Source organism: Chionomys nivalis, chromosome 10 (assembly GCF_950005125.1).
Source record: "Chionomys nivalis chromosome 10, mChiNiv1.1, whole genome shotgun sequence".
Taxonomy (NCBI): Eukaryota; Metazoa; Chordata; class Mammalia; order Rodentia; family Cricetidae; genus Chionomys; species Chionomys nivalis.
The window spans coordinates 54,684,192-54,703,254 of NC_080095.1; the positions used below are offsets into that span (position 1 = coordinate 54,684,192).

At 43.0% G+C, this 19,063-nt stretch overlaps 2 protein-coding genes across 3 annotated transcripts in view; one reads left to right on the forward strand and one right to left on the reverse strand.

The window, feature by feature from the left end:
• Nucleotides 1-571, forward strand: part of Nemf (nuclear export mediator factor) — a 53,165-nt gene extending 52,594 nt beyond the window's left edge. For both annotated transcript variants that reach the window (XM_057782111.1, XM_057782112.1), the window contains exons 31-33: nucleotides 27-70; nucleotides 150-229; nucleotides 435-571. In XM_057782111.1, coding sequence (XP_057638094.1) covers nucleotides 27-70; nucleotides 150-229; nucleotides 435-512 — 202 coding nt within the window. In that variant the 3' untranslated portion in view covers nucleotides 513-571. The remainder of the gene's footprint in view (nucleotides 1-26; nucleotides 71-149; nucleotides 230-434) is intronic.
• A 363-nt stretch (nucleotides 572-934) lies between these two features.
• On the reverse strand, nucleotides 935-14,634 carry Klhdc2 (kelch domain containing 2). Its single transcript, XM_057782113.1, has 13 exons — nucleotides 14,230-14,634; nucleotides 11,220-11,299; nucleotides 8,742-8,859; nucleotides 6,775-6,890; nucleotides 6,415-6,496; nucleotides 5,925-6,008; nucleotides 5,167-5,247; nucleotides 5,033-5,091; nucleotides 3,793-3,902; nucleotides 3,374-3,446; nucleotides 2,357-2,444; nucleotides 1,607-1,659; nucleotides 935-1,495 (listed from the first exon to the last, which is right to left on the reverse strand). Exons 1-13 carry the CDS (start codon nucleotides 14,380-14,382, stop codon nucleotides 1,372-1,374), a joined length of 1,221 nt encoding a protein of 406 aa, XP_057638096.1. The 5' UTR covers nucleotides 14,383-14,634; the 3' UTR covers nucleotides 935-1,371.
• Between the last annotated feature and the right edge of the window lie 4,429 nt (nucleotides 14,635-19,063).

Here is a 19,063-nt window from a genome sequence, read left to right on the forward strand (position 1 = left end):
TTTTTGTTTGTTTGTTTGTTTTAAAGATACAAAGTGAAACTTACTCCTGGAGTTCAGAAAAAGGGAAAAGGTAATTTAGAGTTTTAATTGATTTTAAAATAGTTTAAGTGACTGAACCAAAAGTACATTCTTCAGCTCTCTATTTACAGCTGCAAAGACGGCCTTGAATAGTTTCATGCATTCCAAAGAAGCAACAGCAAGAGAAAAAGACTTATTCCGCAGTGTGAAGGTAAAGTTTTCCTTCAGAACTCTGGGGACTGGTGGTGTGGTCCAGATATTTTGTTGTCTTGATTCAGTGCTGTTTTACTAGGAGCCATAAATAAGTATAATCAGCTCAGCAAAGGTTACAATGCCTTTCTTCTGACAGTAGAATATAGAGGATCATCCTAAACATCATTTACTGCATGGGATATTAAGCACTTTTCTTTTTTTAGGACACAGATTTATCAAGAAACATTCCTGGCAAAGTGAAAGTGTCTGCACCTAATCTTCTTCATGTAAAGAGAAAATAGCCGAAATGAGTCCTGAGACACGGGAAGAGCCAGTTTTATAGCCTTTGGAAGTCACAGACGCAGACGTGTTAATAGGACTTCCACATTTACAAACGAACACATTGCCTTGCTGTACCACCAAATGGACTTAAGATTTTTTTCAAGTTTTATATATATATATATATAAACTGTTAAATAGTATTTCCTAAAATATTTGTGAGAAGTTAAATGATACACATCTGTAATTGTTCTACATTTTATTGAAATTCTTGAGGTTTCATTTAATGATGTAAAGACCCTGAAGTGGCTCAACTGCATTAACTACTGACCCGGAGGTTTACTGTAGATGACTTCTAATACACATATATTATGGCCAATCATGAGGGGCTTTGTTTGGTTTTGTGTGGGCAATTAAACACTTAGGGTTTGTGGCTTGAAAGTTTTGTCAAATTTTACATCATATGCAAAAAAAAAAAAACAGGAAGGTGACATTATTTCTATGCATCACCCTAATTTCTTCCTTGTAATGTCACTCAGTTGTGTGCCATTTTCTTTTCCATTTCTAGCAGCTATCAAATAGTATCTTAATCTCTACTATCAAAAGTACATTTTATAAAAAATGTTATACCCATTCTTGATACAAAAAGCCAATGCAATGATTTTTTTCTTTTCTTTTTTAACTTTAACAATAGGTACATGTTAAATACATTTATTGTAAACTTTAGACACAAAAATAGGTTCTCTAGGCCATCCACATGCACATAAAACCCAGAAAGCTGCAAACTACAACAATGTATATAATTATACAAAGGATGCCACTCTCTGACAAATACAGGGTTGTCTTCCATGCAAGTAGATCAGAATTATTATCTCTGAAGCCTTATGATCCAGAAGTGTTGTTACTACCGAACCTCTGATTAACACTGTGGAGTAGGTGTTTGGGAAGGCAGTTCCATGAGTTGGCTAGCATTTCTTTAAAGCAAATGACTGCTTCTAAGCTTAGCCTAAAAGTGGATAAGGAAAGAGAAAAACAATTTTACATTAATTTGAATAAAGATTCATTATTACCTTTAAATAACCATATACCTGGTACCAAGTACCTGGCAAGAACTTACCGAACAAGAGATTTTGGTTGAACTGAGAATATAAGCACTTCATTACTGTGTGCCTAGAAGAAAAGAAGCCCAGGTTAAAAGGTGCTCTCTTGTAACCCTGGCTCTAGGATGCAAGGCAGGAGGACTGCAGCAAGTCTGAGGCCAGCGAGGGCAGGAGCTGGACCCTGAGCTGGGAATATATAGCTCAGTGGGGAAATGCTACCTAGTATTCACAGGCCTTAAAAGCAATGAATAAAATGAGGGTCTGGAGAGACAGAGATGGCTCAGCTGTCTGCTCTTCCAAAGGACCTGTGTTCAGTTTCCAGTAGCAACTTGGGGCTGTTCACAACCAACTGCAACCCCAGCTCTAGGGGGGTCTGATAGCCTTCTTTTGGTTTCCATGAGAACTACATGCACATGGAGCACAGACATACATGAAGGCAAAACACCTTTTATCCCAGCACTGAGGAGGCAGAAGCAGGTGGATCTCGAGGTCAAGGCTAACCTGGTCTACAGAAAAGAGTTCCAGAACAGGGCTACACAGAGAAACACTATCTTGAAAAATCAAAATTAAATCAAAAAGCCCAGCAAGGTCACCTAATAAAGGCTCTTGTCACCACGAGTTAGATCTAACAACCTAGATAGATTCCCAAGACCCACACGAATTAACTGCAAGTATTGTCCTCATCCCATGGCGCACATGCACGTGTGCCTGCACACAAAAATATTATTTTCCAAAAATATGTTCAACAGCAGTAAAGGTATACTTACAGCTCTATGATGGACCAGCAAATTGTTTGCACAACCACCAAAAACAATGACTTCTCCTTCATCGCTTGCACAAGCTGTATGCCATAATCTGCATGTAAAACAAAACTGAGTTCAGTAACTCAAAAGTCCAAACTGATCATTTGAACTACGCTGTAGAGCTAGTGATAGAAAGACAGATGTTTCATGGTAGTTCATACCAAATATAGTAAAAATCCATTCTCAAGGAAAAGCAGCTTTTTATAAGGCCTGCCTTGGTGTGGAACACAATGGAAGTGGAGGCAGGTGGATCTCCAAATCTGAGGCCAGTCAGAGCTACATAATAAAGAGATTTTTAACCAAACAATCCAGGTCTTTGTTAGCTAAAAGTCTTATGGGAGCTAAGCAGTGGCAGGGTGAGTTGGCCTCACACACAGTATCTCAGACTAAAGCTCTCCAAACTGGATTAATTCCATGGAAAGGTCATTTCTGCCAAATGTCTTAGCAGATGAGGCTTAAATGAAAAATGGAGGCTGGCATATTTAAATACCAATGCTAAGTATGTAATTGCCTATCGCAATTCCTTTGGAGACTAAAAAGAATTTTCATCAGTGTTTAAAAATGAAAAAAAGAACAACTTTAAAATTTAGAGTGTCTCATGTAGCCCAGAGCCCCTATCTCCTGACCCTCCTACTTCTGGCTCTTATGGGCTGGGATTGTGGGTGTGTGTCTCCTCACCTGGCATTTCTCCGCCTTTGAAAACAGTCTTACTTAAATCTTTAATGAATAATGCTACTGCAAACCAATGAACAATTCTTGGTTTGATTTTTTTCCATGTATATTCTTAAAAGTGTAAAACCATCACCACTGTTCTTCATCTAGATTGGGGAAGTATGATGTTAAACTTTAATATGAGTACCAGCTTTTCCTAAGAATGTCGGATAAAATTCAGCCAAAACATCCTCAGTTCTTACCAGTCCTGTATACTCATGGGATTTAGTAATGAATTATAAGAAATTATACCTTTCAGGTAGTTCATACCTTGGCTTCTCAGTATAAGGATGATTGAACTGAATCCACTCATTTTTACTGATGCAGTAAGTCCAGGCATCACCTAATTAAAGAAAGAAAAGGCTATGAAGCATGTTCATCCTATCAGTGTTAAACTTAGAGGGCACAGCTTTACGAAGAAACTTAGTAAGTCATATCCTGTTCCCTGTTCTCCTTAGTTACAGAAATAACTTGCACAACCTTTCAGCAGGGATTTTAAGTGCTCCAAGTCATTTTTTTTTTAACAAGGCAGAATGGATTTAGGTCATAATATGTATAATTAAAAGGTGTTACAGGGTCAACATGAAGTCAACCTGAAAGGATACAGTTAGGACAGAATTTCGTGAGTAGTATACTACAAATTCATAATTATGATATGTGATGATAATATATCTATTTAAAGGACTCACTTAGTGGCTGCTTTTCAGTGGTAAATCCTCCAAAGAGAAAAAGATGATCTGAAGAGACTGGTGTCAGTGAGTGCCAGGATCTGCCAACGGGGCATATGCCTTGTGGAATTCTAAAAATAACAGCTGAGTTATAATATCTGTGGCTAGTCTGGGAGGTCACTCAGTCAAAATAGTGTTTGAGAACCCCAGTTCTATCCACAGAATCCACACATTATTTAAAGGGGGGGTGGGTGGGACAGGCTTGATGCATGCTTGCAATTCTATTGCTGGGGAGGTGAACCCCTAGAGTATGCTGGCCTATCCTATTAGGAAAATCCAACCAAGCTAGGGAGAGACCTCAATAGGAAAAAGAGATTCACACTCAGAATCCCAGCACTTGGGAGGCTGAGGTAGAAGACTTGCACAAGTTTGAAGAGAGCCTAGGCTATGTACTAAGTTCCATGCTAACCTGTACTACAGTGTAATACCTCTTCAAAAGAACAAAAAACCACCCCAAAATAGAAAAGGTGGACAGCACTGAGTATACCAAACACTATACTTAATCTCCACAGGCACACATCATCAACCTTATACACAAAATTCTGTTTAAAGCAGATACCACAGAGGAATGCTAAAAGGATTTCTTTTAAAATTTACATGGATTATTAGAAAAAGAAAACTTGAAAAAGGCTTCCTGAAGTCTCAGGAGATGGCTCAGCAGGGAAACTGTCATAAAGCATGGGGACCATTCAGATCCCCAGCACCTGGTAACAAGAGGACATGGCAGCCCACCTCTAAGTGCATGTAGTGGCACTGAGTGGCATTTAGAAGGCCTCAAGGAGATCCTCTAAGCAGGCAGGCTGGCCAGCTCTATTGGCGATCTCTGGGTTTAACTGAGAGACCCCTTCCTCAATGAATATAGTAGACAATGTTTGAAGACGCCTTATGTCAGCTTTGGACCTATACACATCACAACATGCAGCCACACAAACATACATCATGTATGCACATCTTAAATCCAGACACATGCTTAAAAAGAAACCTCTCAGTATATTAACTGCATACTTTATACTGAACTATGTTCTTTGAAGGCAGATCAACTTTAGACTTTCTCTTTTCAGCAAACATGCTGTACCAGGCACATAGTTAAGATAAGAAATGAAAATGAAATTCTTTCCTGAAGGACCCCAGTAAGAAACTGAAAGCACATTCACTACATCCTAGTAGGGAGTGGGCACAGGGTCTCTAAAGTAATACCTACAATTCATTCCACTCCCATGTATCCAGATTAAGGCAGTGAAGATCATTCATTCTGGCATCCTAAAAAAGAATAAGTAAGTAGTTACCATTTGAAGCATCCAAAAGCACACCATTAAAAACTGTTTGTATACTCACTCGGTATCTGCCACCAAACACAAAGCCCTTGTTTCCAACAGTTGCGCAAGCATGGGCAGCACGAGGTGAAGGAGCTTTACCCTGTTAAAAAGGTGTAAAAACAGCTTCATAAATATGTGGACTTTATAAACAGAGGGAAAATACCATTTTTTTCTGAATATCACAAAACAAGAATATGCCAGATACTCATATATGCCAAAATTTTGTTGTTGACAACAACAATATTAAAAGCAATATTAAACTGGGCGGTGGTGGCGCACGCCTTTAATCCCAGCACTCGGGAGGCAGAGGCAGGCGGATCTCTGTGAGTTCGAGGCCAGCCTGGTCTACAAGAGCTAGTACCAGGACAGGAACCAAAAAAAAGCTTGTCTCGAAAATCAAAAAAAAAAAAAAAAAAAAAATTAAAAACAGTATTAAATACCACAACTAAACATTTTAATATTTCTGAGACTGTTACTGAGTTATGTCAGTATGGCTGCTGTAATAAAAAAAAAAAAAAAGACTAGCACATTGCATAGTATCTTTAAAAGGAAAGAAATCTAATCTTTAACTTCCAGTGTAAAGCTCAATTTAGTTACTAGTAAATGAAGGTACAACACAGCCTCTATATATTTGTTAAACTTCTGAGGTTATACTCCTTGAAGAGCAAGAAAGCTACAGACTGCACCCTCCAGAAAACAGGAATGAACTGTCAGTTTCAGGCCCTCCCAACTCTGGTACCCTGTTCTCTAAGCACACTTCCTTCTTCAGTAACTCACGGTGGTGATGGGCTGGCTCCAGACAAACGTTTCAGTGTCTAAAATATGTACATGATCGTTCCATCCTCTTGGATGACTTGAATTCTATGGGAAAGCATCTACATTATTTTACAAATACTGTTTATAAAATTATACAACCCTTCTCGAAAAACCAAAAAAAAAAATTATACAACCCTTGCTTGCCTGATTTATTAACAAGTAAAACAAACAAAACTCTGGTCAAGGACTTCTGGGCTGGTAAGATGACTCAGCTGGTAAAGGCACTTGCTGTCAAGCCTATGTTGACTGCCCAGAACCCACATGGTGGAGGGAGAGAACCAATTCCCCCAAATTGTCCTTATTTGGAAACACACTTCACAAAGTCATGCACTAACACACACAAAAATTTTCAAAATGTAATAAAAAGTTCACAAAGTAAGTAAAAAAACAAAACAAAACAGATATTTTCAATATACTAAGTAGACCATAGGCAATATGAAACTTCACTTACCCAAAAAGATGTTTCATCAAATTCAAAAGTTCCCAGTACTTTATCTTCAGGTAAATATCCATATCCTCCAAAAAATATTAACCTGTTTGATATAAAACAAACCATAAAAGACTGAAGTATCTGTAAGCTAGGTCATAGTGATTTTTTAAATGTTAATATATGGAGTGAGTTGGGTATAACAGAATATATGAAAATACTCAATAATACTTAACATGACAACTAGCTTTTAGGAGCTAGGTTAAATGAACTCATGTATTTGCTATATGAAGTGCTCCATGCTTATTTATAATGCTGACTAGGGTACTTACAGGGTAACGACATTCTGTACAAAAGGCCAAACCTACAGTGCTTCTAACGTACTTGTTTTTATACACCCAGACACCAAGTTTGTCCTTCGACGATGGAGGAATTCCTTGGCAATCAATTCTTTCCCACTGTAACACTCTGTCTGCAGACCTTGAATCCAGCATGTAGAACTGTCAGAAGCAATGATTTCAGTTAGTTTTGGGTACATAGAAAACTTTGTTTTGAACTGTATTTTATAATAAAGGTGTCATGTAATTCAGTGCTAAGTCTGACTGCAGACTGGCTGCTATACTGGTCTGGATCAAGATTCTGAATTTACAACAGAATATAAAGGTTTTTTTTTTTTTCAATTTTATTTATTTATATTTTATGTATGAACACTCTGCATGTATATCTGCATATGCCAGAAGAGGGCATCAGATCCTATAACGATGTTGTGAGCTATCATATGGTTGCTGGGAAGTGAACGAACTCGGGACCTCTGGAAGAGCAACCAGTGCTCTTAACCGCTGAGCCCCACTGAATGTAAATTTCTTAAATCACTAACACTTTAAAAATGTTCAGCTACTTTTGTTTTCATTAGCTACACTTCTATGACAAAGGAAGTGGCTATGTGGTCATTTGTATCTTGGCACAAACTCCACATGTTACCCTAATTTTGGATAAGCAGCTTGAATTTTTCTGATTTTGTGTGTTTGTTTATAGCAGGACCATTTTACAAACACACACAAAAAAACAAAACCCTAGGCTCTTCAGACACCAGGCACACACATGGTACAAAGATATACACATAGGCAAGACACTCGTGCACATGAAAATAAATCCTGAAAAAAAAGGAAGGTTAAATACTGGTCTAAGGACTCGAGTTCAGGTAACAGAACATACATCCCTCACCTTTCTGAGACACTGGGAAGTTTCCTTCTGGTCAAAGGTGACCTCTGAACTCTAGCCATGTTAGTAACTATTAGTCATCCTGTTACCCACTCCCCAGAAACCAGCTTCACTCCCTCCTAAGCCTTTTCAGGTGGTATCCACTTATTTTCCTGCCATATCTGCATTTGTTTATGTAAGGAAAGAAGGGATGGACTGGAGCCTAAGTGACACCACAGTGTTCCTTCCAGATCTCAAAATCACAAAGCCACCTGACATTTCCTTGAATAAAACAGACCTGAAAGTCTCCACGTTGCGACTTCTCACTGTTCAACTGAAGCACTGCCTGCTGAGTAAGCACTTGTTCCATTCCACCCTACAAACCCAGCAGAGCTGTTACTGTGCACCAGGCTCTGCATAGCACTACCGAATGGCTACACGGCAGTCATTTAGTCACTCCTTTAGGTGTCTCTTCCAGAATGTGAGCTGACCAATGTTGTACTCTGAGTATAAATGAGTAATAGGAGTCTGCCTATAAACCATGTGCCTTTCTGGAACTTCATCTGTCTTTAACTGGCCTGAAAACAACTGAATTCTTTTTGCCTACTTGGAAAAAAATCCAACCAGCATGTGTCCTAGGGCATCATTAGGTTATTGGTTTTTCAAGACACGTCCTGGCTGTCCTGGAACTCTATCTGTAGACCAGATAGACGTTCACAGAGATCCACCTGCTTCTGCCTCCCGAGTAAGTGGAATTATAGGTGTACGCCTCCGTCACCCAGCTACTTTCTTTTTTGAGTATTAATTTATCCCTATGACATTGAGTTCACTTTTACCAGTTTTGTCTATAATTGACTTTGAAAATGCTTTCTAGCTAACATTCCTCTACCCCTCAGAGTTGTCAAGAGAATGTGTAACTGAGAGCACCAAGCAGAAGTCACTAGGAAGTGACTACACACAGGCTGGCTGCTAACACTGACTTTACACAGGCCTCATACAGACTGTAGAGAAACTCCTACCATACACAATCATACCACAATCAAGTATACGCTTAACTAGAATGCAAAAGAATAAGCTGAATTTTAGAAATCTGAGATTCAAAACGAGAAAGGAGAAAACTGTTCCAAACCATAATCTTCGAAGACACTAACCTTATTTGTATTGCCTCTGGAATGGTGTCCTCCAAACAAGTACAGCACCCTGTCCACACACACAGCACAGCTCCCAGACATGGAAGGAGGAACGTCACCTTCAGTGTTGATTTTTTTCCTAAAAGGAAGAGGGTTAGATAAGTTTCCCACTTATTAACTTATATCCCACAATAAGAGAAAAGGTGGCTGACAATATCTAGGGTCTTCTAGCTTCAAGATAACCCAAGGAATCAGCTTCCCGATTTTAAACCTGTCCCGACAGTGGAAAACGGTCTTACATGAGAATGAAAGGCTCTGAAAGCTTTGGATGTTCCATGAACCATCTCTCAAACTGTTAGTTTTTTATTTAAATGGTCTTAACCAACTGGGAGGTCTTTGTTTTACACTGATTTGTCACAGCATACATGGCAGGTCTGCACATGGCAGGTGCAGAAGCTTATCTCCCTCCTTGTAGACTCTGGGTCATCTGGCTTGACGGCAATCACCTTTCCCTGCTGAGCCATCACCATGGCGCTAGTTTGTGTTTAAGTAGGCCAAGAATCCAAAAAGAAAATGTCAATATTCCCAGTGCTGACAGATTAACAGATTTCTTTCTTTCTTATTAAGTCACCTTTTAGTGATTTAAATAAGTCCCTATGTAATACTACCAGTTGTATAGCCCTGGCTGGCCAGAAAGAAATCTGCCTCCTCCTTCCTCCCTTAAGTGCTAGAATTAAATGAATGTGCCACCATGCCCAGTTGTACAGAGTCACTAAATTAATCATTTACCTCAGGTCTCCTGATTACATCATCAGTCATTATCACTTTATCTTTGCTTAGCTTGAAGTAAGCTTATTGAAATTCTTAATCTTAAGAAATATGAATTCCAGAACTGGTGAGATGGCTCAGCAATGAAGAGCACTGGCTGCTCTTCCAAAGTACCTGGGTTCAACTCCCAACACCTACATGGTGGCTCATAACTGCCTATAACTCCAGTTTCAGGTGATCTGACACCTTCACACAGAAATATACATGCAGACAAATGGATGCACATGAAATACGATTAATTAAAAATTTTTGAATTCCTTTTGGGAATTTTCTAGTCCTGTGAAATAGCCCACATAAACTCACTGTAACTGTGAGCTGTCTCAACCGACAGGACTACCTCTCTCACTTCAAGATTGACAATAAGATAGTAAAGAACGAAAGTCTTTTAAAGCATAAAGTTTCCATGAAACAAACTACGGGGAAACGCCTTATAAAGCCCCAAAAGGCTACCCCAGTATTATGAGAAACCCATCTAGTCTACGAACACACCCTTGACTCATGCTGCTATCGACAGGCAGAAGACCCTCAGATAGACCTGGTTAATTTTCGTTTTGTTTTTTGAGACAGGATCTCCTTTTGTAGCCCTGACTGTTCTGGAGGTGTGCTCCATAAGCTAATTTTTAATTTTTACTTTTTTATTTTTTTTTTTCTTGTTTGTTTTTTCGAAACAGGGTTTCTCTGTAGCTTTGGTGCCTGTCCTGGAACTAGAGCTCTTGTAGACCAGGTTGACCTCAAACTCACAGAGATCCACCTGCCTCTGCCTCCTGAGTGCTGGGATTAAAGGTGTGCGCCACCACTGCCAGGCTTAATTTTTATTTTTAAACAGATATTTCTTCCTTTTTTTTTCCCCCAGTTGATTTCGTGCTGGATAGGCAAGCACTTGGCTACTCAACTATTAATGCAACCCAGAAAATAGTACTCTTAAGAGATTTTCTCAAAATTTTTGAGCTGATAAAATTATAAACCATGCAAAACCTAACAATTATAGCAAACTAAAAACCTTTTTTTTCAAAATACCAAATCAAACTTGTAGCATCTTCCCATTCCAGGTTCTATATCACCTTCCTCTTGGTACTTTGACCAAGGCTTGATTAGAAGCTTCTAAGCGTTGACAGTATCTGGTATGTACTAAGATCAGTAGCTAATCTAAATTAGACTAGAGAGAGCTTAGCATCCTTATTTATAATATTCTCATTGATTAGAATGGGTTTTCAGGGGGCATTGTGCTATATGCCTTTAATCCCAGGAGTCTGGCTGCAGACGCAGAAGCAAGGGGATCTCTGTTGAGTCCGAGGTCAGTCTGGACTACACAGTAAGTTCTAGGACAGTTGGAGCTATGTAGAGAAAAGAAACCTCCCCCTAGCCCAGCAGAATAGTTTTTCAACTTCGTTTGTAACCTTATTTAAAGTTTCTAAGTAGCCGGGCGGTGGTGGCGCACGCCTTTAATCCCAGCACTTAGGAGGCAGAGGCAGGCGGATCTCTGTGAGTTCGAGACCAGCCTGATCTACAAGAGCTAGTTGCAGGACAGGCTCCAAAACCACAGAGAAACCCTGTCTTGAAAAACAAACAAACAAACAAACAAAAATAAATAAATAAAAAATAAATAAATAAAAAATTAAAAAAAAATAAAGTTTCTAAGTACCCCCACCAGCCGCCCTAATACCCAGTTACCATCTTCCAGTCTCCATATTGTAGATCCAAAGTTCTTCTCTGGGCAGATAAAAGTCATATAATCCTCTCACTTGATTGCTCTGTGAAGAATAAGAAAGAATGCAGAGATAAATAACTTGCCATTTTATTTTTAACTTAAAACTAGGGTGTATGTGATATGGGTCAGCACACGTGCCTCAGTGCTGATGCGGAGCTCAGAGGACAACCGAGTCAGTTCTCCTTCCACCCTTACATGGGGTCTGGGGATTGATTCTTTTTTTTTTTTTTTTTAATATTTATTTATTTATTATGTATACAATATTCTGTCTGTGTGTATGCCTGAAGGCCAGAAGAGGGCGCCAGACCTCTTATGTGGTTGCTGGGAATTGAACTCAGGACCTTTGGAAGAGCAGGCAATGCTCTTAACCACTGAGCCATCTCTCCAGCCCCCTGGGGATTGAACTCAGATCACCAGGCTTGCGCAGTGAGTTGTTTTTTACCCACTGAGCCATCTCCCTACCCCAGTAACTCATATTTTAAAGAAGTGTTTTATGGTTTGGTTCCTCATGTTGTGGTGACCCACAAAATTACTTTTGTTGCCTCTTCATAACTGTAATTGTGCTACTGTTCTGAACTGTAATGTACATTCTCTTAGGTGAGCCAAGAGTCGTTTGACCCCCAAAGCAATAGAGGCCCACAGGTTGAGAACTGCTGCCCTAAGGTCTGCTGTATCCAAACAGATCAGATCATGCACCTGATCTCATTTGCCTGCCTGTAGGTGACTTACATGCCCTGCCCATGCTAATATGGTGTTCTAGTCAAGCTTTCCTTTTGCCCACTCATTCTGAGGGCAAAACTGCACGCAAATATTGAGTCTTCAGTGGCAACTATAATTTCCTTGTTTGTTCAGTGAAGGGTATTAACTAACAAAGATCAAGTCTATGATATGCTCTCAAATTGCTTTATTTAACCTAACAAAAAAGTTATTACAAAGTTTTAAAGTATAAATAATTTGCCTAGGGTTATTTAGCAAGCAGTGGTGAGACCAGAACCCTTCCTTTTCCATGAGGACTTTCCTCCCTGGCCACTTTCTGATCCTGACCAAACATAAGAGAAACTGCACTTCCCTGAAAATGCGTCAGGGACCAATGCACTTGAGTATTATCTTGTGATGGAGCAGTCAGCCGTGAACTCTTCTTCTCTTACTGCAGTGGGAAGAGAAGGGAAGGTCAGGACCAGAGAGCAGACAGTGGGTTGACCGGCCTGGAGTGGGGGCACTAGGAAGAGGCCAGATCATCTGTCATCATCTCTTATCGCATCATCCATCATCTTCTCAGGGTTCCAACCAAAGACATGAAGAAGTTGCCACGAGTGATGATGGCACACACCTTAAATCCCAGGACTGAAGGCAGAGGCAGATGGATTTCTGGGTGTTTGAGGCCAGCCTGGTCCACATAGCAATTTACAGGCCAGTCAGAGATACCGAGACCCTGTCTCTGTTTGAAGTGGAGGATTGCAGGTGCTGTATCACCAACTTCATGGACAGTGACTGCTCCCTCTCCTAACGTCAAGGCACTGAGGACCTTAGAAACCATCAGGAAGTTTCCACTCTGGCAATTTCCCAACACTATAGAAGAGTCTCATTTCCATGTCCACAAGGCTCAAATTATGAATAACATAATTTAGACTGAAGTGTGATTGATCAATAGGTCTACCCTTCCTCAAAGAGAATTTACATTTTTAAAAAGAGTTTTGCCTGCATGACTGTCTGTACACTCCCTGGGTGCAGTTCCCAAAAAGGCCATAGGAGGGTGTCAGATCCCCAGGATTGAAGTCACAGACAGTTGTGAGCTGCTTTATGGGTGGTAAGACTCCAACTCAGAAATATGGCCAGTGCTCTTGACCACTGAGCTACCTTTCCACCCCCAGAATTTACATTTTAATAATGGTCACCACACATCTGCTTCTTACTCTGAAGTTCCGATCACCAATCTCTAAAAACTTAGTCCCTGGAAGTGAGGAACAACATGATACATTCATTAGGACTAGCAAAATAACTAGTGGTTGAACCAAATCAGGAAAGTTCTCTCAAAAAATGGCCAATTATGATCAGGTCGCCAGTACCATAAGCTAAACTGTTACCAGAACTAGAGTCCCTAAACAAACACTCCCAGTATGGGAGCAAGAGTGGATTTCAAGCCAGTACCAAGGGGGAGATCCTTTTAATATTAAAACAGTATGCATAGTTTTGTGGTTCAAATGGATCAAACAAGTGTGAACCAAATGAAATCCACGAATTGAAGCGCATCGTGGAGTCCTAAAACCAGTACTATAGAACCAGTTAGCACCGTTTGAAATAGGGAACAGCAGTATGCCCAGTTCGGGGTAGAACGCGCCGTGCAAACGACTCCAAACAGACACTTGGTCACAAAGGCCAAAGAACTGCACTCCAATTACATATGCTGCCGGGGATCCACTGCTGACTGGTGGAATCGTTTTCCTTTAATTTTCGTAGTCGGGCCTTCTGAGGAGCAAACCCTCCTCAGCTGAAACCAGTTAGGGAAAATGGCCCTGCGTTCATACAATAGGTAGGTGAGCATCAGCACACGCTGACGGCACGGCTACACCCTCGGAAGGTTGAGTGCGCGATTCCTATGGCCCTGGTCCATATAGTGGGCAAATACTATCTGTCGGCTAACTGGCCCAACTCGGGATGGGAAGGCCTTCGTGGGTGACCTGGGCCAAAGGTGTGGATGGATGACTGTCGCACAACCTCGCCTCCACCCTTCTCCATAACCTAGGCCATAGTCACCCGCTACTCAACCCACATAACAGAGCCTGGCTCCGAGCGCTCCAAAGACAACAACGCGTCGGGCGGGGGGTGGGGGCAGGGTGACTCAAAAGTCCAAGAGCCGTGACAGCAGCCCAGGAGCCTGGAGTCCACCGAGGCGGGAAGGAAGATGCTCTCCTGCACGGACAGGAGCCTCGGGGGTCGCCCACCGCCCACGGAGCCCGCCCCGCCCCTGCTGACCTTGTAGCCGCCCCAGACGAACATGTGGCGCCCATCGCTGACGGCGACGTGGCCGCTGCGCTCGGCCGGACAGGCCAGCTCCATGGCCTCGTAGCCCTCGAAGGCCGGACCCGGCAGGTCGTCCGCTCGAGCATCCTCGTTGCCATCAGCCATCTTGAGGCTGCAGGACTGTGCACCAGGACCGCTCCGGCCCCGCAGGCAAGAGACAAAGGAAAGCGGAGCGGTGGACAGCGGCGCGCGGCCAGCCCGGGCGACCCGCCTCTCCCGCGCTGCGCCTCCGCCTCCCGGCCGAGCGCTGAGGCGCGCGCGGGCAGCGCCTGCGGGGCTGGCGGGGACCGCGGGGCCACCCGACCCTGGCTCTGAGCGGGAGAGCGGCCGACGCGGCTCGCACTCGCAGCCCGCCCCGCCTCCAGGCGCTAGGGCCTTGTTTACGCCTCCGCCGGAAGTCGCCACAGCCGACCCTGCCCGCGCGCTCCGGAAGCGCGATCGTGCCCCCTCCCACCTCGCCCGTTGGTCTTCCAGTGTCGGTCCCGCCCGCCTCCCGACGCTCCAGGCCTAGAAGGTTCCTAGCCACAGACAGACCACCCTTGGGGAAGAGGGCGAATCCCAGACTCACAATTGGGGCTTCTAAAGAGACCAAATGAAAATAACGAGTTATTTAAACCCAATTCCTCGCCTATAAAATAAGGTTGGATTGGAAAACACTTCAGGTCCCTCATCTAAATGGTGTCTTTCAGTGCTCTCAGTCTTTCCTTTCTTCATTTTGGGACTGCCACGAAGAGCAATATACGCCGGAAAAAAGCCAACAAAAAAGCTTTTTTCATTGATGTTCTTCCAGGCGCCGCGGAATGTGCTTGCTGAAATTCAGTTAAGGGCCTGGAGTTGGTTCCTGAGTGACTGTTATTCCCGCTCTTGGGAAACAGGCAGGAAGAGCCAGAGTTCAAGATCTTTCTCACAAAGTTTGAGAGACAGCTTGAGCTACATGAGACCCTATCTAAAACAAAACACCAGCAGCTGGAAGGGATGGCGCAGGCCCTTTAATCCCAGCACTCGAGCCGAGGCTGACCTCTTTGAGATCAAGGCCAGCCAGATCTACGTGTTTGACTGGCTCTCACTTGAGGGACCCTCATTTTGTTTCATTCAAAATGACTGTCACATATAAAGCTCATTTATCATGTACCCAATGCCCTTATCAGTGTTCGTCAGTTTTTTTTGTTTTCTGAGACACTGTATCGCTGCCTTTATCTTCAAAGCTTGGGATTTCCAACATGTCCTATCATACCCGGCTTAAATGTCCATCCTTAGAGGCTTATATCCTTACAACACAGCAAACACTTTTTGTTGCTTAACAACAGCCATTATTTCTACCCTCTCCAACGAAAACCCAGACCAGGTGTGTGAGACTTGCTTCTGAAAATGTGGAAAGCTTACATCTAGCTGGTGAACCCCCAAGGGTCTCTTGCTTTAGGGGTCCTTTCAGAGATGGCCCTTTCTATAGTCAGGATGTTTTTAGACCGTGAGAACTATAGCTTTTTCTCTTTATCCCTCTCTCCCTCCCTTCCTCCCTCCCTCCTTCCTTCCTCCCTCTTTGTTTTTGAGACAGGGTTTCTCTACATAGCCCTGGCTATCCTGGAACTCACTATGTAGACCATATTGGCTGGCCTCCAATTCGCAGAGATCCACCCAACTTTGCCATCCAAGTGCTGGTGGATTGCGACTCCAAGATCAGCTACGGTCTGCTTTTCTTGACTATCACCAGTGTGACCAACATGAACCAGGTCTCCCTGTGGCTGTGGCCATGGAAGAGAATGTGAACCTAATGCACACTGTGCTGTGCTGAAGGGGCCTCCCTCACCCACCATTACGAGAGGACAGCCAGACAGTGAAATAACCTCTGTGCTGCCGCCCAGGACACACGTTGCCAGCTTTCTGGCAACGTGTTTCTGCTGGCTCTACTGACCACATTGTGTTGGATGACACTGGAGATGACAACCCAGCCTCAGTTTCCAGTCTGGTAGAAGACACCAGACTGTTGGCCACAACCTCTCATTCTGCAAGTCTGCCTGTAATTTGAATGACGAGTCCGCACTGAAGCTGAGGTCTGTGATGAACCAACTGGTCTCCCAACGGTGGAGATCACCTTGCCCTAGGGGTTGGGAGCATGCATGCGGTTATTCCCTACAATATCAGCTTTGTCCCAGAGGAGCTACCCTTAGACACATTTTACTGCCCCAAGATTGTTGTCTGCAAGAACAATTCATTGATGTTGTAGTGGTGACCACCCCACCGGAGAAGACTGCTCAGACATTGGTGTGGGAGAATGGTCTGTATTCTGTCAATTATATTTTAAATAAACGCTGATTGGTCAGTAGCCAGGCAGGAAGTATAGGTGGGACAACCAGACAGGAAGTAGAGATGGGTCAATAAGAACAGAAGGATTTGGGAAGAAAGAAACTGATCTCTTTGCAGTCCTGATCCATCCACAGAAGAAGCAAGATGTGACTGCCTCGCTGAAAAAAGATACTGAGCCATGTTGCTAACATAGACAAGAATAATGGGCTAATATAAATTATAAGAGTTAATAAGAAGCCTGGGCTAATGGGCCAATCAGTTTATAATTAATGTAGAACTCTGTGTGATTTCTTTGGTACTTAACGACTGCGGGAACCGGGCAGGACAGAAACCCCAACAACAAGACATGAATTTAAGTCAATAGAAAGTTCTTATTGGTTGACCCTGGGTGTTTGAGATTGCAGCGTAGCACCAAGCCTTTCTCAGGGTGAGCTTTTAAGCACAAAAACCATATCCTGGGTTGACATACTTCCGTTAACAAGGTTAGCCAGAAGCAGAACTACAGAAGCCGAAAGGCAAGGTTAGTACATGAGACTTTCCCCAGAACTGTGGACTTTGATGGGTTAGGTCTTTGTTTTCATGTTGACAGATGGTACTGCCTCTGCGCTAAGTTTTATGGCCTGAGTGGTACTTCCATCATGGAGTTAGTTCTGCGGAGGTCTGGGCCCTGTTTCAGTGAGGAGCTGAGGATGTGGATCAGCAGGTGGAGTGTTTGTACAGCATGCAGGGAGTTCTGGGCTTAATCTGTAGCAGCATATAAACTGGATATGCAGTGGTGTGATCCCAGCATTTAGGAAGTAAAAATGAGAGGGTCATAAATTCAAGGTTATTGTTGATGTGCAGTCAGCTGAAAGGCAGCCTGAGCTCAAGGAGACTCTACCTCAAATACACACACACACAACAGAACCAAAACAACAACAACAGCAAAGCCTGCTGTCCTGGTGCACACCTGTAATCCCAGAATTTGGGAGGAAGGTCTGCCTCAGCAACGTGAGACCTGCCCCAAAGGATAAACAGGATTGGGGAGATGGCTCAGTGGGTAAAGTGCTTTCTATGCAAATGTAAAAACCTGAGTTCAGAGCTGGGCTGTGGTGGCGCATGCCTTTAATCCCAGCACTCAGGAGGCAGAGGCAGGCAGATCTCTGTGAGTTCAAGGGCAGTCTGGTCTTCAGAGTGAGTTCCAAGACACCCAGGACTACACAGAGAAACCCTGTCTTAAAAAAAACAAAAATAAACAAACAACAACAAAAACAAATGAGCAAACAAACCCAGAATTCAGATTCCAGCATTCATGTAAAAACTTACACATTTGTCATCCACACACTGAGTTGTAGAAACTAAATGATCCTAAGGCCTTGTTGGCCAGCCTGTCCCAGCCAGTCAATGAGCTCCAGATTCAATGTAAGACCTGAGGCTGAAGCTGGGCGGTGGTGGTGCATGCCTATAATTCCAGCCCTCGGGATTAAAGGCAGATGGGTCTCTCTGAGCTGGAGGGCAGCCTGGTATACAGAACTAGTTCTGGGACAGGCAAGGCTATGCAGAGAAATCCTGTCTCGGAGAAAAAAAAAATGAGGTTGAGGGCTGGAAAGATGGTTCAGTGGATAAAACTGATGAACAAGCTTGATGACCTGAACCCTAGAACCCATGTGTGTTAGAGTGATTTAGAGGAACAGCTGATAGGATGGATGGATGGATGGATGGATGGATGGATGGATGGATGGATGGATAGACAGACAGATAGACAGATAGATATTCCCACCTCAAATGTTCCAATGAGAAAATCCTCACAGAAAGGCTCAGCTGCTTGAGTTTTAGTTGATTCCAGTTGCGACCAGGTTGACAACCAAGATTAGCTATCACCACGTAACGTGGAAGGAGGGGACAGGCTCAACAAAACTGTCCCCTGACCTCCGTTGTGGCACAAGCACACCCACTCATCTCCAATCTAAATTTAAAGGTTTAATAATTATTTTATACTAATAAGGCAGAGAGTCATTGAGAAAGACACCCAACCTCTTTCCTACACGTCCACATAACTGGGCACCTCCACCCACATACACACTTGGACACACAATAGTTAATGGAAATTTTTTTTTAAATAAAAAATGTACTAATATTGAAAGAGAAGAGTCTGGCTGAGCAGCACATTTGGGGCCTCAGCAAGGTGTTATTCATGCCATTGGGGTGGCTACACACCACATCCTGTCCTTCATGGTCTGCCTGGACTTTGGTATCCCAGAGGATCCTGCTACAGAAGCCAGGATGAAGGTGGCCGACGTCACAGAGCCACTTTGGACCCTGGTCCCCAAGAGGCTAGATTTCTACTGTCCCCTGGTCCCCAAGAGGCTAGATTTCTACTGTCACGTCGGTGAGACTACCAATAGATGTTCCCAAGGGTCCTGGGCCATCTCCACTCTTGAGAGCCTGGAAACAGAGCGCAAGGCTGTGTAACCAGAGAGACTGTGGGCAAAAGACTGAAAGT